At 45.1% G+C, this 24,478-nt stretch overlaps 1 protein-coding gene across 9 annotated transcripts in view; it reads right to left on the minus strand.

Annotated features, from left to right (window-relative positions):
• Positions 1 to 24,478, minus strand: part of LOC127455174 (adhesion G-protein coupled receptor G2-like) — a 61,464-nt gene that overhangs the window by 33,701 nt on the left and 3,285 nt on the right. For 4 of the 9 annotated variants that reach the window (XM_051722831.1, XM_051722835.1, XM_051722826.1 and 1 more), the window contains exons 6-15: positions 19,055 to 19,090; positions 18,809 to 18,883; positions 18,264 to 18,546; positions 18,002 to 18,170; positions 17,784 to 17,921; positions 17,352 to 17,462; positions 17,231 to 17,267; positions 17,050 to 17,150; positions 8,262 to 8,383; positions 7,815 to 8,080 (exon numbers count right to left, since the gene is read on the minus strand). In XM_051722831.1, the coding sequence (XP_051578791.1) occupies positions 7,815 to 8,080; positions 8,262 to 8,383; positions 17,050 to 17,150; positions 17,231 to 17,267; positions 17,352 to 17,462; positions 17,784 to 17,921; positions 18,002 to 18,170; positions 18,264 to 18,546; positions 18,809 to 18,883; positions 19,055 to 19,090 (1,338 nt within the window). The remainder of the gene's footprint in view (positions 1 to 7,814; positions 8,081 to 8,261; positions 8,384 to 17,049; positions 17,151 to 17,230; positions 17,268 to 17,351; positions 17,463 to 17,783; positions 17,922 to 18,001; positions 18,171 to 18,263; positions 18,547 to 18,808; positions 18,884 to 19,054; positions 19,091 to 24,478) is intronic. The other 5 variants (XM_051722833.1, XM_051722829.1, XM_051722827.1 and 2 more) reach the window with 5 other exon arrangements.

Consider the following 24,478-nt stretch of genomic DNA (forward strand, 5'->3'; position numbering starts at 1 on the left):
GAGGGTGAGGGCTAGGGCCATTCCCCCCAGAAATGCCCGGGAACTTGCAAGTGCCTTGGTGGAAGAGTGGGGTAACATCTCACAGCAAGAACTGGCAAATCTGGTGCACTCCATGAGGAGGAGATGCACTGCAGTACTTAATGCAGCTGGTGGCCACACCAGATACTGACTGTTACTTTTGATTTTGACCCCCTCATTGTTCAGGGACACATTATTCCATTTCTGTTAGTCACATGTCTGTGAAACTTGTTCAGTTTATGTCTTAGTTGTTGAATATTTTTATGTTCATACAAATATTTACACATGTTAAGTTTGCTGAAAATAAAAGCAGTTGAAAGTGAGAAGTTGTTTCTTTTTTTGCTGAGTTTAGTTCAAAAGGGCAAACAGTCGAAGTTACCTTATGCAAGATACAAAAAAACTGCAAAGCTGATTCTAAACAAGTCGCGTTTGTCATCCGTCACTGTGACAGCAAGTGGACTTTTGAAGCTGAAATAATGAGTGGATTAGCTATGCTGTTTCAATAAGCAATAGAGGAATCACAGAAAACCTGGATGTATTTTACCAACTTTCTTGGCAAGGAGGATGGATTATATGCTTCATGGCCAGGCACAGGGGAGAAGGCTACTAACGTTACATTAGGTAAGACACAAAGTTTTGTAAATTAACTTGTTAATAGCAATCAGCTGTGAAATCGGTGTCGATCGGGTCTGTGTCTCCCGGCCGGGTCCGGGTCCCAGCTTTCAAATAATAGACACGTCCGGGTAGTACATTTCCAGGTCTCTTTGTGTTCAGGCACAAATGTTTGGACCCGTGAAGACCTCTATTCTGAGGTTCTAGTTCAGTTTTCCAGTGTCTGCGTCCTATTATATTCCTGTAGTCCATTCCATCAAGCACCAATGATATAAACAAAGACAGCACATTAATAAGAAGTTGTTAGTGTAAATGGACTGTATGCAATGAATTATAGGAATTGAAAATTATGTTCTTTTCTGCATTAAATGTGTCCTTGATTAATGTCAAGCATATTTCTATGACAGCGACACTCTCCTTTTATACGCATGGAAAATGTGATTCTCGTCAGAATTTGGATGTATGCTCCGTTAAATTAAGTAATTGTTATTAAACATTTTCATCTACTGACACAAATCATGGCTAGTATTAACAGTGATTGTATCGGTGTGCTCTTCACTTCTACCGGTCGATTTGGATTTTAAAATATTAAATTCAGTTATTGCAACACAAAAAATTCAACCAAAAATATTTCTAAATTCTAATTAAACTTCAAACAAAATGAAAATATAATCAAAATAACGAAGTGGTAAAAAAAAATCATACTAAATCCAAACATTTTACTCTCTCCTTCTTCCACCGGCCCCTTTTGCAGTGACAGTGATAATTTTACAACAACAGGTTTAAAAATATTAGTCAAAATTAAATCATAAATACAATTGTAAATATACAAGAATAATAATTCATAGAAACACAACAATAAAAATATTGATAATAATCTCTAGAAAGTTTAACACAAATCTCATAATTTTTTGTTTCAACAAACGGCTTCAACAGCGATCGTCAAGGACATTATTTGATGTTCTGTCCTTTCATAATTTGGACATGATCTTTATTACCACCTGCTGGTGAAAACTGCAAATGCACAAACTGAGTTTAGACATTGCGCTGAGATAAGAGGCAGTTCCCTATCTGTCACTCACTCGACGTTGGTGTCGATGTAGTGACACTTGGGGTCACTCTTGGGAGCCCGATACACCTCTGGTCTTTGATAAAAGGCCAATGAAAATTGGCGAGTGGTATTTGCATGCCACTCCCCCGAACATACGGGTATAAAAGCAGCTGGTATGCAACCACTCATTCAGATTTTCTCTTCGGAGCCGAACGGTCATGCTCACTGAGCTGAATACTACTGTTCATTCACCTCTGCTGGATCTGACGGCGCATTTCAGCGGCTTCTCCCTCCTCTGCACTGGTGCATTGCAGAGAACGCCCCTGGGCGCTTCGGCAGAAAAACTAGAGAGTATATTTTCTGAAAGAGCATTTTTCCCCTCTAAAAGAGTATATATTTCTCTAAAAGAGCGCACACACGGAACGTCTTTTTAAAGACGCATCTTTTTAAAGATGCTTTTCTGATTGTGTGTTATTCCTGGTTGTGTTCGTTATCTCTCACCTTCTAACGGTCACGATCACTGTCTTTCGTGTCTGGGCTCTGCTCATGCGGAGACAGCGTTCGTGGATGGTCATGTTCTCATTGTGAGAATATGTCCATGGCAACGTTGCGGTCACGGCTCGCCTTCATAAGAAAGCGAGCCACCCCAGAGGCTCCCGCCTCGGTCCTTTTACCCACGGGTTTGAGGCCAGCGCGGCTAGCACTGGGGGCAATTTGGGGACCCCAATGCGACCGCCTCCGCCGGGTATCCCCCCGCGGACCTCCCATTCCCCAGCACGCTCGTCTGCCCCGATCGGGCTTCCGGGTGAGTCCGCCGGCTCGTCTCACGGCGAGTTCGACCTCTTATTCGGAGCCCACGAAAGTGATGAGCTCTCGAGCGCAGCATCGGAGAGCGGGCTCGTCCAGTCGGAAGCCTCAGCTGGGCTCCTCCCTTCGGGGTCGATCGCCCAGTCACAGGCTGACACGGAGATGACGACATGCTTTCCCGGGCAGCCGCGAGTGTCGGTTAGAGTGGATTTCACCGCTCTTCCCTGAACCCTCGCGGCTCGGTGATTGGTTCCTGGGCTTGCGGCACCGCTCAAAGCCATGCCCCGCCCCGTTCCTTTCTTCCCGGAAGTGCATGAAGAGCTGACAAGGTCGCGGGAGGCACTTTTTACTGCCCGGTCCCGATCTTTTCAGCTTCCCCGCTCTCACTACCCTCGATGGTGGGGCGGCCAAGGGTTATTCGGCAATCCCCCAGTGGATAAAGGCGCTCGCGGTGCACCTATGCCCGCAGAGCGCCGCCACCTGGCGTGGGTGCCCAAAGCCCCCGTCCAAGGCCTGTAGGTTTACGTCGTCTCTGACGGTCAAAGCCTACGGCGCCGCTGGACAAGCCGCCTCCGCCCTGCACGCCATGGCTCTCCTGCAAGTCCGCCAAGGCGCTAAAGAAACTGCATGAGGGTAGTTCTGCCCCGGGATTGATGCAGGAACTGCGCTTGGCGACCGACCTCGCTCTCCGAGCGACGGAGGTCACGGCGCGGTCTCTTGGGTGGACAATGGCCACACTAGTGGTCCAGGAGCGCCAACTTTGGCTCAACCTGGTCGAGATAGGTGAGGCCGACAAGACACAATTCCTTGCTGCCCCCATTTCCCAGGCGGGCCTATTTGGCAACACCGTCGAGGACTTTGCCCAGCAGTTCTCGATCGTAGAGCAGTAGATGGATGCTAGCCGGCATATCCTGCCCCGGCGCGGCTCATGATCCTGCACCCCATCTACTCATCGCCAAGGGCGTCCCCCTGCGGTGACTGCACCGGCTCCGCCGCAGCCCGCCCCTTCGGCCTGGCCCCGGCGTGGAGCCCACCGCAGGAAGCAGACGCCACCCGTCTCACGGCCGTCCAGAACCCATGAAAGGCTTCAAAGCGCCCTTGAGAAGGGCGACCCAGGGACAACGAAACCCGCTGCTCTGGAGCTGGTAAGCAGATCTTCATCTTTTTGTTACCTTTTGCATTTAATTGCGCTGCATGCCCAAGTGGCTGCAGTACTCAAGAGCTCAGCAAGAGTGGTTTCCTTGTTCCCTGGGTCACGTATCCGGTGTGTACGGCTGGCATCACGACCACCATCCACCACTCCATTTGGCAGGTTGGCGCTCCAGCGCCGGTCTCCCGTCCTGAGCACCCAGATGTGGCACAAATCCGCCCCCGATGTGACAGTCTCCACGGGTCACGAGGACAGGCCTCTTCCTCTCCCGTCCCAGGCTGTTCCAGGGGTGGTCACAAGGAGCCAGGTAAGTGCTTCGATGTCCTCAGACTTAGCACGACGTGGTGTGGCACCTCGAGCTCCACCCCGCCGCGAGGCCCACCTGCCGGTACATCCGATGACGTGTCCCTTTGGTCCCCCTTGCGCGGAACTTGGACGCATTGCTTGCGCCTTCCAGTCTGTCACGAGGGCTGGTCCGGACCCTCCGACTCGGCTGCGCGATTCACTTCGCCGGGCATCCGCCCAGGTTCAGCGGTGTCCACTTCACCTTGGTGAAAGACGAAAATGCTGCTAGGGAAGGGGCACCGTGGAATCTCCATGTCTGGCCCCTGGACGGGACGCAGAAGACCTAAGTTATCTCCCACCTGCGATGGTAGACACGTTCACTCAGGTTAGGGCTCCCTCTACGAGGCGCTGTATGCCTTTAAGTGGCGTCTGTTCGCTAAGTGGTGTTCTTCCCATTGGGAAGACCCCCAGAGATGCGCAGTCAGATCAGTGCTTTCCTTCCTGCAAGAGAGGTTGGAAGGGAGGCTGTCCCCTACCACCTTGAAGGTGTACATTGCTGCCATAGCAGCACACCACGACGCAGTCGATGGTAAGTCCTTACGGAAGCATGATCTGATCATCAGGTTCCTAAGAGGCACCAGGAGGCTGAATCCCTCCAGGCCGTGCCTCGTTCCCTCATTGGACCTCTGTAGTTTTTCAGGGTCTACAGAGAGCCCCCTTTGAGCTTTGCAGTCAGCCAAGCTTAAGGCACTCTCCTTGAAGACTGCCCTCCTGACTGTGCTCACTTCCATCAAGAGGGTAGGTGACCTGCAAGCATTCTCTGTCAGTGAAACGTGCCTGGAGTTCGGTCCGGACTATTCTCACGTGATCCTGAGACCCCGACCGGGCTATGTGCCCAAGGTTCCCACCACTCCTTTTAGGAACCAGGTGGTGAACCTGCAAGCACTGCCCCAGGAGGAGGCGGACCCAGCCCTGTCATTGCTGTATCCGGTGCGTGCTTTACGCATCTATTTGGATCGCACACAGAACTTTAGATTCTCTGAGCAGCTCTTTGTCTGCTTTGGTGCACAGCGGAAAGGAAGTGCTGTCTCCAAGCAGAGGATCGCCCACTGGCTCATTGACGCCATAACTATGGCATATCTCGCCCAAAACATGCCGCCTCCGGTAGGGCTACGAGCCCATTCTACCCGTGGTGTAGCGGCTTCTTGGGCCCTGGCCAGAGGTGCCTCTCTAACAGACATTTGCAGAGCAGCGGGCTGGGCAACACCCAACACCTTTGCAAGGTTCTACAACCTCCATATGGAACCGGTTTCATCCCAGGTAGTGGCACGCAACAAGCAGATAAGCCCGGGATAGCCAGCCGGGTGTATCACTTGCACATAGCACCTTCCACCTCCTTTTGAGCTGAAGACGTGCGCCGTTAATTCCCAGTAGTGTTCACAAGAGTTGTTCCCTGGTTGACTTCCTCTGAGCCCTGTGGCAGTCGAGTTTTCGGAGAGACTCGCTGCCGGCCCAGTACACGCGCTAACTAAGAGTCCGGTTCTGGGGTAGGTGCTCCGCATGTGGCGGTTCCCTGTAAGGCTAACCCCATGCGATCTATATCTTCCACTAATTCATTTCCCTGCTGGCAAACTGCGTCTTCCTTGGGCAGAGCCCCTCTGCCCCAGTCTCCATGTTGTAGTAACTCCTCCCCCATTGGGCAGGATCTACCTTGAAGGCTCTCCACATGGTTGGAAAGACCATGTGATATATTCTTCCACTTAAATATCCCCCCTCTCTTGGGGCGAGGTGTGGTCTCCGCGGTGTCCTCCCCTTGGGAGGGACACCCCCCGACTAGACCTGGCAGCCCAGTCGGATAATCCCCCTTCTTTTTTAGGGAGTGGAAAAAGAGAAGGGGAAGAGGCCACGACTGGGTTAAGCCTGTCTCTATCTCTAGGTAGTCGACTTGTCCCCAAAAAGGGCCGTTCGACACTCATAACTGTGTTGGGGGAGGTTACGTGTCGACCTGGTGTGCTGGCTATGAGGCACACAGCAAGTCTGCCCACCACACACCTCCAGTTCATGTAACACAGTTCAGCCTTGTGGCGTTTTGTATAGGGACCCCTAGTGTCACTACATCGACACCAACGTCGAGTGAGTGACAGATGGGGAACGTCATGGTTACTGGTGTAACCTCCGTTCCCTGATGGAGGGAATGAGACGTTGGTCCCTCCTGCCACAACGCTGAACTACCCGCTGAAATGGCCGGACCTTATATCGGCTCCTCAGCATAAAACCTGAATGAGTGGTTGCATACCAGCTCCTTTTATACCTGTATGTTTGGGGGAGTGGCATGCAAATACACTATATTGCCAAAAGTATTCGCTCACCTGCCTTTAGACGCATATGAACTTAAGTGACATCCCATTCTTAATTCATAGGGTTTAATATGACGTCGGCCCACCCTTTGCAGCTATAACAGCTTCAACTATTCTGGGAAGGCTTTCCACAAGGTTTAGGAGTGTGTTTATGGGAATTTTTGACCATTCTTCCAGAAGCACATTTGTGAGGTCAGACACTGATGTTGGACGAGAAGGCCTGGCTCACGGTCTTCGCTCAAATTCATCCCAAAGGTGCTCTATCGGGTTGAGGTCAGGACTCTGTGCAGGCCAGTCAAGTTCTTCCACACCAAACTCGCTCATCCATGTCTTTATGGACCTTGCTTTGTGCACTGGTGCGCAGTCATGTTGGAACAGGAAGGGGCCATCCCCAAACTGTTCCCACAAAGTTGGGAGCATGGAATTGTCCAAAATCTGGAACATTCAGAATTCCTTTCACTGGAACTAAGGGGCCAAGCCCAGCTCCTGAAAAACAACCCCACACCATAATCCCTCCTCCACCAAACTTCACAGTTGGCACAATGCAGTCAGACAAGTACCGTTCTCCTGGCAACCGCCAAACCCAGACTCGTCCATCAGATTGCCAGATGGAGAAGCGTGATTCATCACTCCAGAGAATGCGTCTCCACTGCTCTAGAATCCAGTGGCAGCGTGCTTTACACCACTGCATCCGACGCTTTGCATTGCACTTGATGATGTATGGCTTGGATGCAGCTGCTCGGCCATGGAAACCCATTCCATGAAGCTCTCTACGCACTGTTCTTGAGCATTGAACTTTAGAGGTCTGTAGCGATTGACTCTGCAGAAAGTTGGCGACCTCTGCGCACTATGCGCCTCAGCATCCGCTTTATGTGGTCTACCACTTCGTGGCTGAGTTGCTGTCATTCCCAATCGCTTCCACTTTGTTATAATACCACTGACAGTTGACTGTGGAATATTTAGTAGCGAGGAAATTTCACGACTGGACTTGTTGCACAGGTGGCATCCTATTACAGTACCACGCTGGAATTCACTGAACCCCTGAGAGCGGCCCATTCTTTCACAAATGTTTGTAGAAGCAGTCTGCATGTCTAGGTGCTTCATTTTATACACCTGTGGCCATGGAAGTGATTGGAACACCTGAATTCAATTATTTGGATGGGTGAGTGAATACTTCTGGCAATATAGTGTACTACTCACCAATTTTCATTGGCCTTTTATCAAAGACCAGAGGTGTCTCGGGCTCCCAAGAGTGACCCCTAGTGTCACTACATCGACACCAATGTCTCGTTCCCTCCATCAGGGAACAGAGGTTACACCAGTAACCATGACGTTTTGAAACGTCATAGTTGAGGTTGTTGCTAGTAAGTTGCAAAGGTGTTCTACGTGGTCGTTAGGGTGTTTCCAGGTGGCTGCTTGGCTATTGCTAATGTGTTCTTAGTGGCTGACGCAAAGTAAGTAAATGGTGAACATGTCAGTGTTTGCAGTGACTGTGGTCCATGTAAATAATTTGACTAACTGGACTATATCTCACCCCATCCTGCCACGTTGATTTTTCTCATGTAGTTTTTGGTGGTGACGTTCTGTCTGATGAGCCATAAGTACATGTGAAGGGCTTGAATGAAGAACCAGGTGAATGTTGATAACATCGAGTAATGCATGATCAGTGCGATGACGATGCATGCAGAGTTGTCTTGAGTGTTGGCGATACTCTCATTGCACAAAAATGATAAATTCAGTAGAAACAAAGCCACAAACATATTGATCAATATCTTTGTGGCCTGATTTGATTTGGCCTTCCTATGAAAATAAAGAAACACTTTTGGTCACCTTTATGAAACTCTAACTTTAAAGACTTGATTTATGTTTTTCTAAAGAAAATGTGAGTGGTGTTTGCCCACTCCTGAGTCCATTCTTCAATGTAAGTCTATGGGATTTTATTAGTAAGATTATGTGTTGCACTTCAAAACGTATACTGTACCGTAACAGGAAATGCATGAACAGGCCCATGCCCAGGAAGAACATGGATAAGCCACAGCCGATATTGGTGATGAAGGTCAAAGACTCCACATGTGGTGCTGTGAGGTTTGAGTCTGGCAAAGACTGAAGGAATCAAGGAGACACTTTGATTAGTTGGATGATATTTAAAGCCACATGTTGTTTGTTAGCAAGAATTCTTCACCCTTTTCAGATTGCCTTCCACTGATAATGTTTGGAAAGTTATCAATTATATTTCATCATGTTATACTTCACATTTGTTTTGGTGGAGCAGGAATCATCAACACACAGCACAAACATTGTTGTCCAATTCTTGAACAAATGACTCTTTTGAGTCAGATATTTTTAGTGAATCAACAACATATAGCACAACCAGTGTAGTCTGATTCTGAAACAAATTACTCTTTTGAGTCAATTCTTTTTAGTGAATCAACAAAAAGCAGCACAAAAGTTGTCTGATTCCTGAACAAATGACTCTTTTGAGTAAGTTCTTTTTAGTGAATCAACATCATACAGCACAGACAGTGTAGTTTGATTCTGAAACAAATGAGTCTTTTTAGTCAATTCTTTTTAGTGAATCAACAACATATAACACAATCAGTGTAGTCTGATTCTGAAACAAATGACTCCTTTGAGTCAGTTCTTTTCAAAATCAAATCAAATCACATTTATTGTCACACAGTCATATACACAAGTGCAATGGTGTGTGAAATTCTTGGGTGCAGTTCCGATCAATATAGCAGTCGTGACAGTGATGAGACATATACCAATTTACAATAACATCAAATTAACACAACACAATTTAAAGTCTAATATACACATAATTACACACTGTACAATATACAATACGCACAGTATAGATACACATTATACAATAAAAAATAAATTTAAAAAAAGTATATATAGTAGTATATATAGAATGTACAGTAGGCTGTATTGTACTGTATTGACATTCAGGCTGTCGGTTGATAGTAAGCTGTTAAGAGAGAATATATATAATAATAATATAATTTATGACAGTCCGGTGTGAGATATAAGAGTGAGAGTAATAAAGTGCAGTGCTGATGTATTTTGATCGTGGGAGATCAAGAGTTCAAAAGTCTGATTGCTTGGGGGAAGAAGCTATCATGGAGTCGGCTGGTGTGGGTCCTGATGCTGCGATATTGCCTACCTGATGGTAGCAGTGAGAACAGCCCATGGCTCGGGTGGCTGGAGTCTCTGATGATCCTCCGAGCTTTTTTCACACACCGCCTGGTATATATGTCCTGGAGGGAGGGAAGCTCACCTCCGATGATGTGTCTGGCAGTTCGCACCTCACTTTGCAGGGCTTTGCAGTTGTGGGCTGTGCTATTGCCGTACCAGGCGGAGATGCAGCCAGTCAGGATGCTCTCTACAGTGCAGGTATAGAACCGTGTGAGGATGTGGTGGTTCATTCCAAACTTCCTCAGCCGTCTCAGGAAGAAGAGGCGCTGATGAGCCTTCTTCACAACGACTTCAGTGCGGATGGACTATGTGAGCTCCTCAGTGATGTGGACACCCAGGAACTTGAAGCTGCTGACTCTCTCCACTGGTGCTCCATTGATGGTGATGGGACTGTGTTCTCTGTCTTTTCTTCTGAAGTCCACCACAAGCTCCTTTGTCTTACTGACGTTGAGGGAGAGGTTGTGCTCCTGACACCAGTGTGTCAGAGTGTGCACCTCCTCTCTGTAGGCTGTTTCATCATTGTCAGTGATCAGACCTACCACCGTCGTGTCATCAGCAAACTTAATGATGGCATTGGAGTTATGTGTTGCCACTCAGTCATGTGTGTACAGGGAATACAGGAGTGGGCTGAGAACACAGCCCTGTGGGGCTCCAGAGTTGAGGGTCAGTGATGAGGAGATGTTGCTGCCTATTCTAACCACCTGGCATCTGCTTGACAGGAAGTCCAGGATTCAGCTGCACAGTGAGCTGTTTAAGCCCAGAGCCCGGAGTTTCTCATCTAGCTTGGAGGGCACTATGGTGTTGAATTAAATTATTATTATGAATGCTGAGCTGTAGTCTACAAACAACATTCTCACACAAGTGTTCTTTTTTCCAGGTGGGAGAGAGCAGTGTGTATTGTAGATGCAATGGCATCATCAGTGGAGTGGTTGTTGTGGTAAGCAAACTGCAATGGGTCAAGAGAGAGAGGCAGCACAGAGCAGATGTAATCTCTGATTAGTCTCTCAAAGCATTTGCTGATGATGGGGGTCAGAGCAACAGGATGCCAGTCATTTAAGCAAGTTATTTTCGATTGCTTTGGAACAGGCACAATGGTGGATGTTTTAAAGCATGTGGGGACTACAGACAAAGAGAGGGAAAGGTTGAAAATGTCTGTAAAAACACCAGCCAGCTGGTTCGCGCACGCTCTGATGACGTGGCCCGGAATGCCGTCTGGGCCCGCGGCTTTGCGGATATTCACCCGTCGGAAGGATCGGGTTACATCTGCTACAGAGACGGAGAGTGAACTAACCTCTGTAACTTCGGCCACGAGAGCGCTCTCTGCGAGGGCGGTGTTATTTCCCTCAAAATGAGCATAAAAACTATTTAGCTCATCCTGGAGAGAGGCAGCAGTGTTCATGACGGAGTTTTTATTCCCTTTAAAGTCCATGATGATGTTAATTCTCTGCCACATGCTTCTAGAGTTGGTGGTGTTAAACTGTCCTTCAATCTTGTTCCTGTACTGGCGTTTTGCTGTTCTGATAGGGTATAACGGAATTAAAAGCGGAGGTCCGCACATTAAGTGCCGTGCGAACATCGCTATTTATCCATGGCTTCTGGTTCGGATAGATCCGTGTTGTTCTGGTCGGAACAACGTCCTCCACGCACTTTTTGATGAAACATATTACACTATCAGCGTAAACCTCGATGTCGTCATCAGAGGCGGACCAGAACATCTCCCAGTCCTTGTGATCAAAACAGTCTTGTAGCATAGAGTCTGATTGTTCCGATCAGCACTGGATTGTTCTGAGGGTGGGTGCTTCCTGTTTCAGTTTCTGCCTGTAAGCGGGCAGAAGCAGAATGGAAGAGTGGTCTGATTTGCCAAATGGTGGGTGGGGGAGGGATTTGTAGCCATCCCGGAACGGAGAGTAGCAATGGTCCAAAACCCGGTCCCCTTGTGCGGTGAAACTAATGTGCTGGTGGTATTTTGGTGCGACTGATTTGAAACTGGCTTTATTAAAGTCCCCGGTCACAATGAACGCGGCCTCAGGGTGCGCGGTTTCCTGCTCACTTATACTCCCATACAGTTCCTTGAGTGCCCGGTCTGTGTCGGCTTGTGAGGGGATGTACACAGCAGTGATAATGACCACTGTGAATTCCCTCGGTAGCCAGAATGGTCGACACAGAAGCATGAGAAATTCCAGATCAGGAGTGCAGAAAGACTTGATAGAATGTACGTTCCTCTGATCACACCAGGATTTGTTGATCATAAAACATACACCACCACCTCTGCTTTTACCTGAGAGGTCTTTCGCTCTGTCCGCTCGGTGCACGGAGAACCCCGCAGGTTCAATGGCTGAGTCTGGAATCTCCTCAGACATCCAAGTTTCTGTAAGGCAGATAATGCAGCCGTCCCTCGTCAATCGTTGGAAAGAGATCTGCGCTTTCAGCTCACAGAGCTTGTTATCCAGAGACCGAACATTTGCCAGTAGAATACTGGGTAGCGGGGGTCGATTTGCGCGACGTCTTACTCTGATGAGAACGCCGGCTCTGTTTCCCCTTTTCCTCCTGCGTAGCTGCGGCCGTGCAGCCCAGACAAAGGGCTCCGCTTGCGTGTTTGTAAACAGCGGGTCGGCATTGAGGAATTTGAAGTCCAGTTTATGGTGTGAAATTGCTGAACCAATGTCCAAAAGTGTTTGTCTGTCGTAGACAATAAGGCAGACAAAATCCAAGACAAAAAACATAAGAATTGTGAACAAAACAAACAAAACACTGCCATGTTGTGTCGGAGCTCGCAACGCAGCAGCCATACTTGGCACCATCTTGAGTCCACTGTGTGGACTTCACCTTTTTAGTGAATCAACAACATATAACACAACCAGTGTAGTCTGATTCTGAAACAAATGACTCCTTTGAGTCAATTCTTTTTAGTGAATCAACAACATATAACACAACCAGTGTATTCTGATTCTGAAACAAATGAGTTTTCTGAGTCAATTATATTTAGTGAATCAACAACATACAGCACTGCCATCCATCCATCCATTTTCTTCCGCTCATCCAGGTCCGGTTTGCCGTGGCAGCAGACTCAGCAGGACAGCCCATACGTCTTTTTCCCGGCCACATCCTCTAGCTCTTCCTGGGGGATCCCAAGGCGTTCCCAGGCCAGCCGAGAGTTATAATCTCTCCTACGTGTTCTAGGTCTGCCCCGGGGTCTTTTCCCAGTTGGACATGCCCAGAACACCTCCCTAGGAAGGAATCCAGGAGGAATCCTGACCAGATGCCCAAACCACCTCAACTGGCTCCTTTCAACATAGAGGAGCAGCGGCTCTATTATCCGAGCCTCTCTCAGATGTCTGAGTTCTGCACTCTATCTCTTAGGGTGAACCCAGCCACCCTACAAAGAAAGCTAATTTCGCCCGCTTGTATCCGTGATTTAATTATTTCTGTCACTACCCAAAGCTCATGACCATAGGTGAGGGAGGGGACATACTGTATATTGAGTGGTAATATGAAAGCTTCGCCCGCAGACTCAGCTCCCTCTTCACCACCCTGGTCCGGTACAACGACTGCATTACTGCTGCTGCTGCAATGATCCACATATCGAGCTCATGCTCTAGTTTACCCTCACTCATTAACAAGACCCCAAGATACTTGAATGAATGAATGAACGTTACATTTATATAGCGCTTTTCTGACACTACACTCAAAGCACTTTACACAGTGAACAGGGTATTCTCCTCAACCACCACCAGTGTGCAGCATCCACCTGGATGGTGCAACAGCAGCCATAGTATGCCAGTACACTCACCACACACCAGCTATTGGTGGAGAGGAGAGTAGAGTGATAGAGCCAATTAATGGATGGGGATTATTAGGAAGCCATGATTGATAAGGACCAATGGGGAGAATATGGCCAGGACACCCCTACTCTTTACGAGAAGTGTCCTGGGATTTTTAATGACCACAGAGAGTCTGGACCTTGGTTTAATGTCTCATCCAAAAGACAGTGCCTTTTTTTACAGTATAGTGTCCCCAGCACTATACTGGGGCATTAGGACCTACACAGTCTGCAGGGTGAGCACCCCCTGCTGGACTCCCTAATACCTCTTCCAGCAGCAACCTTAGTTTTCCCAAGAGGGCTCCCATCCAGGTACTGGCCAGGCTCAGCCCTGCTTAGCTTCAGTAGGCAACCAGTCTTGAGCTACAGGGTGATATGGCTGCTGGCAGGCAGGCAGGCAGGCAGGCATCCATCCATCCATCCATCTACATCCATTCATCTACATCCATCCATGGCTACTTAAACTCCTCCACTTGGGGAAACAGCTCACTCCCTACCTGGAGGGGACAATCCACCCTTTTCCGATAAAGAACCATGGCTTCAGATTTGGAGGTGCTTATTCTCATCCCAACCACTTCACACACAGCCGCAAACGCAGTGCTGCAGTGCATGCCGGAGGTCACAGCCTGATGACACCATCAGGACAACATCATCCACAAACAGCAGAGATGCAACCCTGAGACCCCCAAACTGGACACACTCCTCGGCTGCACCTTGCAGTCCTTTTCATGAGTATCACAATCAGGATATGTGACAAGGGACAGCCTTGGCGGAGTCCAGCACCCATTGGGAAAAAGCTTGACTTACTGCTGAGAATGCAGACACAGCTCTCGCATCAGTTATACAGGGACCGGATGGCACGCATTTACGGCCCTGGTACCCCATACTCCCTTAGAATCTCCCACAAGACACCCTGGGGGATACGGTCATTAGTCAAGTCAAGTCAAGTCCTTTTTATTTGTATAGCACTTTTCACAACACAGAATAGCGTAAAGCTTCCACACGTGCTAAGTCTCCGCGGTAATGCACTCAACAAGCCACATGATAAGATGCGCAGATTGACAGTCTTAGACGTGGAGGCAACTGTTTCAAAATAAATAGGAGATTTGAGATTGGTCTATAATTAGCCAACTCTCCAGGATCAAGCTGTGGTTTTTTGATAAGCGGTTTAATAACTGCTATCTTAAATTATCTTGGGACATGCCCTAAGGATAATGAGGAGTTAATACTATTAAGAAGAGGTTCTGAGATTACAGGAAACACCTCTTTTAAAAGCTTGTTCAGTATTGAATCTAACGTACATGTTGTTGATTTTGATGTTTTGATAAGTTTGTTTAGCTCTTCCTGTCCTATGTCAGCAAAGGATTGTTGCTCATGAGGAATAATATGATACACTGTCTTCAGAGGTGCTATTGCAGATGGTTGCATAATTCCAATTTTGTATCTGATGATTTCAATTTTATCAGTAAATAAATTTATAAAGTCAATACTACTGTGCTGTGATGGAATATCTGCCTATAAGCCATCTCCAAGTCCAAAAAACACATGTAGACTGGATAAGCAAACTCTCATGCCCCATCTAGGATCCTTTCCAAGGTAAAGAGCTGATCTACTGTTCTAAGACCAGGACGGAATCAGCATTACTCCTCCTCTAGCTGAGGTTTGACAATTTGTCGGCGTCTTCCTTACAGCACCCTGGGATAGGCTTTCCCAGAAAGGCTGAGAAGTGTGATCTCTCGATAATTATAACAGACCCTCCAGTCCCCCTTTTTAAAAATGGGAACCACCACACCTGTTTTCAAATCCCCAGGCACTGTCCCTGACTTCCATGCAATGCTAAAAGGTGTGTCAGCCATGACAGCCCAACAACATCCAGGGGCTTCAGCATCTCAAGGCGAATCTCATCCACTCCTGGTGCCTTGCCACTTTGGAGCTTTTTTACTACCGCTGTGACCTCAGCCAGAGAAATTGGCCAAGTCCTACGTCCCTGCCTCCTCCACAGAGGACATGTCAGTCTGGTTCAGTAGTTCCTCAAAGTGCTCCTTCCACTGCCGAATACATCGCCAGGCTAGCAGTTCACCATCCTGGCAAACTACAGTCTGGACAAAGCCCTGCCTCCACTGCCTAAGCCGTCTGACAGTTTTCCAGAACCTCTTTGAGGCCGACCTAAAGTTCTTGTTCTCCCCAATCTTCTTACACAACCGTGTAACGAGTTTTTGCTTCTGCAACCACCGCTGCCACGTTCCTTCTGGCCTACCGGTACCTATCAGCTGAATCAGGAGTCCCACAGGCTAACTAATTCTGAAAGGCCTCCTTCTTCAGCCTGACAGCTTCCTTCACTACTGGTGTCCACCAGTGGATTCTTGGGTTGCCGCCATGACAGGCACCAACAACATTCAAGCCACAGCTCCAAGCAGCTGCTTCCACGATGAAGGCTTTAAACAGGGCCCATTCGGACTCTATGTCCTCAGCCCCCCTAGGGATGTGGGAAAAGCTCCTTTAGAGATGGTAGTTAAAGATCTTCTGGACAGAAGGCTCCACCAGACGTTCCCAGTTCACCCTCACAATTCACTTAGTTTTGCCAGGTCTGTCCGGCAGCCTCCCCCACCATCTAATTCAACTCACCAGCAGGTGGTGATCAGTTGGCAGCTCTGCTCCTCTCTTTACTCGAATGTCCAAAACATATGGCTGCAGATCTGATGATACAACAATAAAGTTGATCATTGACCTTTGGACTAAGGTGCTCTGGTACCTAGTACACTTATGAATAACCTTTTGTTTAAAATGGTGTTTGCTATGGCCAATTCATGACTAGCACAAAAGTCCAAAAACAAAACACTGCTCAGGTTCAGATTGGGAAGGCTGTTCCTCCCAATCACTCACCTCCAGATTTCTCCATCGTCACCAACATGGGCATTGAAGTTGTCCAGCAAAACTATGGACTCCCCAGGTGGGGTCCAGGGCACCACTCTGGGTCTCCAAGAAGGCCAGATACTCTGAACTGCGATTCGGTGCATAAGCACAGACCACAGCTAGAGCCTTCCCCCTGCAACACGAAGTCACACTGATGCCACCCTCTTGTCTTCTAAACAACTTTGGCTAAACTCCAAATTTGCGCCACTCACCCTGGGGGACTCCAGAGAAGGAGAGAGTCCAACCCTTATCCAGGAGTATGGTTCCAGAGCTAAAACTGTGCATTGATGTGGGGCCAAATTTATCTAGCAGGTATCGCTTAACCTAACGCACCAATTCCGGCTACATCCACACCAGTGGGGTCACATTCCATGTACCAAAAGCCAGTTTCTGTAGCCTAAGTCCAGGCACCAGGCAACCAGGCACTCACCTGCTAGCTCACCTGGGGGGCTACCAGGAGCTAGTGCTCAAGACAACACAGCTCCCAGGGACACTGGGGCACTCAAACCCTTCCACCTCGGTAAGGTGGCGATCCATGGAGACACAGCGCTGCCAGTGTTGTCCAATACCTGAACAAATTAATCTATTCAGTCAATTATTTTTATTGAATCAACAACATACAGCGCCACCAGTGTTGTCCAATAGCTGAACAAATTACTCTTTTGAGCCAATTCTTTTTAGTGAATCAACAAGATACAGCACAACCACTTAAGGTCCTGTTCATGTACAAATTACTCTTCTAAGTCAGTTCTTTTAAGTGAATCAACAACATACAGTAATGATAAATGACTCTAATGAGCTGCCAATACAACTGTCCTATCAGAAGACTTCTCACCATAAGTATTGCAAAGAAAGTCAGATGTGAACATGAGCACTTTATGGTGTCCTTGTTGATCATTGTGGTGTTACAGCCAAATCTGGTCCATTCCAGTTTTCCTTCAAAGACAAGAAAAGAATGGTGAGAGAGAGAAATTGGATTTAAGTGAATTGTGGAAAGCAGCTGTAAATGTGTTTACCTCTCCCATTCCAGGAATTGCAGGATACGTTACCATCCTGCAAGAACATGTTTTATTTTTTATTTTGTCACAGTGTCTGGTCATTATAAAAATGTATGCTTTTCAACAAAACCTTCATTACCAGTTTCTTTGATGGTTTGAAGAAAAGTTCAATGTTGTTGGTAAGATTGGAGATATTGGCACCCATCGTTATACCGTAAACCTCATTGTTTAAAATCATTTGGTTTCCATCCTTAATCAGAAACAGTTTAATGAATAATTAATCAAGTTCAAACATGACAAGACAGGTCAAGAAATATGTTAAGGGAATAGTTCGCACAAAAATTTAAGTTCTGTTATTATTTGTTGTTTTTTCACAAAAGGAGACATTTCTTTGCATTTGAGGCATTCTCCTTTTGTTTTCCCCATACTAAATAACAGCATACAGGATTGAAATGACATAAGAGTGAGTGAATAATGACAGAGTTGTCATTTTATTTGGACAATCTATTCCTTTAACATTGCTTATAATGTCGAACAAAGAAATGTATAATGTGTAAATGTGTAAGAGTACATTGTTTCCCATGTTCTTGAACCGTAGAACTCCAACAAATGCACTTCCATTGTTTTCCAAACGGGATTTATCAAACGCCTCCTTGGAAATTTTCACAGACCAGGGAAAGTTCACCTCCTGGATAGATTTATTCCCAACCTGTGTAAAAGATCAAGATTAATGACTTATTAAAAATCAAACTGCACAGTGACATCGTTTCAATGTTTCTCAGTCCTTACAATCATAGAGTCCTGATTTGATGAGTAGTAGATGTTGATGTCTTGTGTTTCTTTGTTCTTGTCTTGTCTGAACACAAGACCTTTAACATCTCCAATGACAGCCGCCACACTGCTTTTATTTTCTTTTTCCATCAAGTATGTCAGGTTTTCCAGATTGTCCAAGGCATCTCTGAAAAATGGTTTAAATCACATGCTATTCTGCAGAAGAGTTTGTTAAAAACGAGCAACTGTTTAATCACTGGTTACAGCATAGCACACTTACGATGCTTTTGAGGGATTCGGGTCATCTTTATTTATAGCTATATTGAGAGTTTCATCAATTGGAAACCCTTTATATTCTGCATTGGTTGTTGACTCTGTAGCAGTGGATGTTGTCTGAGATGGTTTCACTGGAGTAGTGGATGTTTCATATGTTTTATCAGCAGTGGATGTTGTCTGAGATGGTTTCACTGGAGTAGTGGATGTCATCTTAGATTGATTAATGCAGTTCACACATGTTGTTTTGTTCCCATTTACAATTAGAACATACATGTTTCCATTTTTCCCTTCAACACACAGCAATAAATGAGGGTTGGATTTTATTTATTTGGGTAGTTTAGAAATGGACATTTGGACTGAAGATTTATATGTTAAAATTTGGTCTCTGGTGGTCTCTGAATTAACACGAGGAAAGTTCAAAGATAAACGAGGATCAACGTTTTTTAGCCATTGCGGCCAACTGTTTGCACCGAGAGGACCTTGCATGACAATGTCACCAGAGGGATATTTTAGTAGTTACTTAATAAGAAATGTAACATTCATATTTACCGCTGCACACAGATGCGTTATATGTAGCGTTTTCACATCTCTTCCCAGGATCAACAGTAGGAATTTCCAAACAACCTCAAGAAAATATAACAACACACAATACAAAATAATTATCAAATCATAAATGAGGAGGTCAATACAACAAAACAGTTGACAGGATAACAAAAGACTATTTATGAATTTATTTTAATAAAGTTAAAAATAACAGTTGATTGTATTTTAAAAGTGTTGTATAATTTACAATACCTTTCTGACCACAGAGGCAACTGGTACAGGAATTATCTGAAACCCACAATCAGCATTATTAGGACCTTTATACAACAGTAAGATTCATAAACCATAGAGATATTTGTTTAATCTGTATGTTGAGGATGCAGTAACACAGCTCATATTACTGAACTAAAACCTACAGCTATTTCTTCATTCATGATGTCAATCTGTAGGCCAATCCAGATTCTCCATGGGTTTCTAATGGGTTTTTAGAAGAGTGATTTGTCAACTACCCCTACTAAGCCTAAGATTGTTTGACCAGCTGTCAAATGCCCAAAACCCCTCTAAAACTAGCTTAGACTTGGGCTGGGTGATATGGCTACGAAAGTTATATCTACTTTTCAACCTATTCCTTAAGTATTGTTTTGTGCTTTTTCTTTGGTCAAGTTAATTGGTCATTCACTTGTCCAAGTAAAAAAGTTACTTGTCCAGAGAGAAAAAAAGGACATTTAAGTATTAGTTACATACTCAAGTAAAATGTCAAAGTTTCAGTTGCATTTTCTAAAATAACGACTGATGCCCAACCGAATAATATGCGACACTCTGCGACAGAAATGTAAACTACACTGCAGGGGAGAAGGCTATTGTCAAATGGTAGTTACAGTACATGTTATGAACGGCAGTCAAATAAAGAAAATCACACTCATTTACAGCAAGGGTGCTCACAGTTCTTGTATCAAGATCTGCCATGCACAGTACACTCACTATTCACTTCATGAGGAACACCTGTACACCAACATATTCATGAGATTATCTAATCAGCCAATCGTGTGGTAGCGGTGCAATGTATAAAATCATGCAGATATGGTTCAGGAGCTTCAGTTAATGTTCACATCAACCATCAGAATGGGGAAAAAATGTGATCTCAGTGATTTGGACCGTGGCATGATTGTTGGTGCCAGACGGGCTGGTTTGAGTATTTCTGGGATTTTCACATACAACAGTCTCTAGAATTTACTCAGAATGGTGCCAAAAACAAAACACAACCAGAGTGCGGCAGTTCTGTGGGCGAAAATGCCTTGTTGATAAGAGAGGTCAATGGAGAATGGCCAGACTGGTTCGAGCTGACAGAAAGGCTACGGTAACTCAGATAACCCCTCTGTGCAATTGTTGTGAGCAGAATAGCATCTCAGAACACACAACATGTTGAACCTTGAGGCGGACGGGCTACAACAGCAGAAGACCACGCTGGGTTCCACTTCTGACAGCCAAGAACAGAAAACTGAGGCTGCAGTGGGCCGACCATTTGTGTACCTCAGCAGAAATCCAGATTTGTCAGACCAGGTGATGTTTTTTCAGTCTTTAACTGCCCAGTTTTGGTGAGCCTGTGGCCATTGCCTCCTCAGATGCATGTGAGTTGAGGCGGCAGTGGGTAGCCGATGAGACAATATTCATATATATATACTGTATATATATATATATATATATAGTACACTGATGAGCCAAAATATTATGACCATTCACAGGTGAAGCAAATAACGTTGATCATCTCCTAAAAAGGCCACATGTCAAGGTCTGGGCTGATTAGATGGTAAGCGAACAATCAGTTCTCGTAGTCAATGTGCTGAGTGAAGTAAAGACCTGAGCGACTTTGACAAGGGCCAAATTGTTATGGCCAGACCGGTCAGAGTGCCCATGATGACCCCTGTCCACCGTGGAAAGTGCCTACATTGGGCACGCGAGTGTCGGACCTGGACCTTGGAGCAGTGAAAGAAGGTTGCCTGGTCCGATGAGTCCAGTTTTCTTTCACATCACGTGGATGGCCGTGTACATGTGCGCCATTTACCTGTGGAAGTGATGGCACCAGGATGCACTGTGGGAAGACAACAAGCTGGTGGAGGGAGTGTGATGCTCTGGGCAATGTTCTGCTGGGAAACCCTGGGTCCGGCCATTCATGTGGACTTCAATTTGACACATACCACTTACCTATACATTGTTGCAGTCCAGGTACACCCCTTCATGGCAATGGTATTTCCTGATGGCAGTGGCCTCTTTCAGCAGAATAATACGCCCTGCCACACTGCACAAACTGTTCGGTAATGGTTTCCGGAACCAGTCTTTTCACTAAATCTTCACCAAATCTTATCGTATGCTTTCATAACAATCATGACTCTCATAGAATAAATTATTAGACTTCTGAATTATACTTTTGTATTCTTTTGAATCCTGAAGAGGTGGTCACCATAAACTGCCACTGTATGACATCACTGAGCACGACATTTTTTCATAATTTCTCCCTTTGTGTTCAGAAAAAGAAAGTCATGTAGAGTTATAACAACACAGGGCTGAGTAAACAATGGCTATGTTTACATGTACACCAATACTCTTGACTATTGCAATAATCAGAGTATAAGCAATAATTAGATTAAGATGTTTACATGATTTGGACCAACCACTTCAATCTCGTTTACAAGCTACTTGCCAAATGTGATGTTTTAATTTTTCTAATCTTTTTTATAAATGAATATTTATTACAAAGAAACTGAATCAGTTCATAAGAGTCATTTGTTTGTCAGACTACATTGGTTGCTCTGTCTGTTTTGATGTACTAAAATGAATCGGTTCATAAGACTCATTTGTTTGTCGGTCTACATTGGTTGCTCTGTCTGTTTTGATTCGCTAAAAGGAATCAGTTCATAAGAGTCATTTGTTTGTCAGACTACATTGGTTGCTCTGTCTGTTATGATTCGCTAGAAGGAATCGGTTCATAAGAGTCATTTGTTTGTCAGACTACATTGGTTGCTCTGTCTGTTTTGATTCGCTAAAAGTAATCAGTTCATATGAGTCATTTGTTTGTCAGACTACATTGGTTCCTCTGTCTGATTTTATGTACTAAAATGAATCGGTTCATAAGAGTCATTTGTTTGTCGGACTACATTGGTTGCTCTGTCTGTTATGATTCGCTATAAGGAATCAGTTCATAAGAGTAATTTGTTTGTTAAACTACAATGTTTGCACTGTCTGTTTTGATTCACTAAAATGAATCAGTTCATAAGAGTCATTTGTTTGTCGGCTACATTGGTTGCTCTGTCTGTTTTGATGTACTAAAATGAATCGGTTCATAAGAATAATTTGTCAGACTACATTGGTTGCTCTGTCTGTTTTGATTCACTAAAAAGAATCAGTTCATAAGAGTCATTTGTTTGTCGGACTACATTGGTTGCTCTGTCTGTTTTGTTTTGCTAAAACGAATCAGTTCATAAGAGTCATTTGTTTGTCGGACTACATTAGTTGCTCTGTCTGTTTTGATTCACTAGAAAGAATCGGTTCATGAGAGTTATTTGTTTACGGACTACATTGGTTGCTCTGTCTGTTTTGTTTTGCTAAAACGAATCAGTTCATAAGAGTCATTTGTTTGTCGGACTACATTAGTTGCTCTGTCTGTTTTGATTCACTAGAAAGAATCGGTTCATAAGAGTCATTTGTTTTCGGACTACATTGGTTGCTCTGTCTGTTTTGATTCACTAAAAAGAATCAGTTCATAAGAGTCATTTGTTTGTCGGACTACATTGGTTGCTCTGTCTGTTTTGTTTTGCTAAAACGAATCAGTTCATAAGAGTCATTTGTTTGTCGGACTACATTAGTTGCTCTGTCTGTTTTGATTCACTAGAAAGAATTGGTTCATAAGAGTCATTTGTTTTCGGACTACATTGGTTGCTCTGTCTGTTTTGTTTTGCTAAAACGAATCAGTTCATAAGAGTCATTTGTTTGTCGGACTACATTAGTTGCTCTGTCTGTTTTGATTCACTAGAAAGAATCGGTTCATAAGAGTCATTTGTTTGTCGGACTACACTGGATGCGCTGTCTGCTTTGATTCACTAAAAAGAATCAGTTCATAAGAGTCATTTGTTTCGGACTACATTGGTTGCTTTGTCTGTTTTGATTCACTAAAAAGAATCAGTTCATAAGAGTCATTTGTTTGTCGGACTACACTGGATGCGCTGTCTGCTTTGATTCACTAAAAAGAATCAGTTCATAAGAGTCATTTGTTTCGGACTACATTGGTTGCTTTGTCTGTTTTGATTCACTAAAAAGAATCAGTTCATAAGAGTCATTTGTTTGTCAAACTACATTGGTTGCTTTGTTTTGATTCACTAAAAGAATCAGTTCATAAGAGTCATTTGTTTGTTGGACTACATTGGATGTACTGTCTGTTTTGATTCACTAAAAGAATCAGTTCATAAGAGTCATTTGTTTGTCGGACTAAATTGGTTGCTCTGTCTGTTTTGATGTACTAAAATTAATTGGTTCATAAGAGTCATTTGTTTGTCAGACTACATTGGTTGCTCTGTCTGTTTTGATTCGCTAAAACAAATCAGTTCATAAGAGTCATTTGTTTGTCGGACTACATTGGTTGCTCTGTCTGTTCTGAATCGCTAAAACGAATCAGTTCATAAGAGTCATTTGTTTGTCTGAATACATTGGTTGCTCTGTCTGTTTTGATGTACTAAAATGAAACGGTTCTTAAGAGTCATTTTTGTGTGAATCGGAATACACGCAATGGATGTTTTTGTGTTTTGCCCGTGAGCACAAACTAATTTCAAAGACGTGTTTTCTTCCCATTATTTTGAGACATATGGTCTTTTTATATCTCCCCAACAATTCAGACTGCAAGGACATTCACAGCTCGGGAAAATATGTTTTCTTTTGCCGTGAGGCTGTAGTTGGGGGAGCACCACTGCTGGAAAACTGTGCATGGAACTGCCGTTTCACATGAAGCCGAAAAGTAAGTGCAGCTTTTTCTTTTTCATGGTGTTTTCGATCCTGTGCTTGAGCGTAACATTATCCATCTGCAGCACTGGTGCAGGCGCACTTTGGTCAGAAAGAAATGCGATTAAAGTGTTTACATGCCAGTATGAAGCGACTAAAATAGGAGTACTCCTAATTATATGCATAATTCTTAAAACATTTTAAAACTTTTGAAAAGGAAAAAATAAACAATTACTTTTCAACACCATGCATTTAACAAAATGTATTCAGGGGGCCTGGGTAGCTCAGTGGTAAAATACGCTGGCTAGCACCCCTGGAGTTCGCTAGTTTGCTAGTTTGAATCCCAGGGTGTGCTGAGTGACTCCAGCCAGGTCTCCTAAGCAACCAAAGTGGCCCGGTTGCTAGGGAGGGTAGAGTCACATGGGGTAACCTCCTCGTGGTCGCTATAATGTGGGGCATTCTCGGTGGGGCACGTGGTGAGTTTAGCATGGTTGCCACGGTGGATGGCGTGAAGTTATGTCTCCGTGGCAGTGCGCTCAACAAGCCACGTGATAAGATGCACAGGTTGACGGTCCCAGACGCAGAGGCAACTGGGATTCGTTCTCCGCCACCCAGACTGAGGCGAATCACTACACGACCACAAGGACTTAAAAGCACATTGGGAATTGGGCATTCAAAATTGGGAGAAAA

This window comes from Myxocyprinus asiaticus, chromosome 17 (genome assembly GCF_019703515.2).
Source record: "Myxocyprinus asiaticus isolate MX2 ecotype Aquarium Trade chromosome 17, UBuf_Myxa_2, whole genome shotgun sequence".
Lineage (NCBI taxonomy): Eukaryota > Metazoa > Chordata > Actinopteri > Cypriniformes > Catostomidae > Myxocyprinus > Myxocyprinus asiaticus.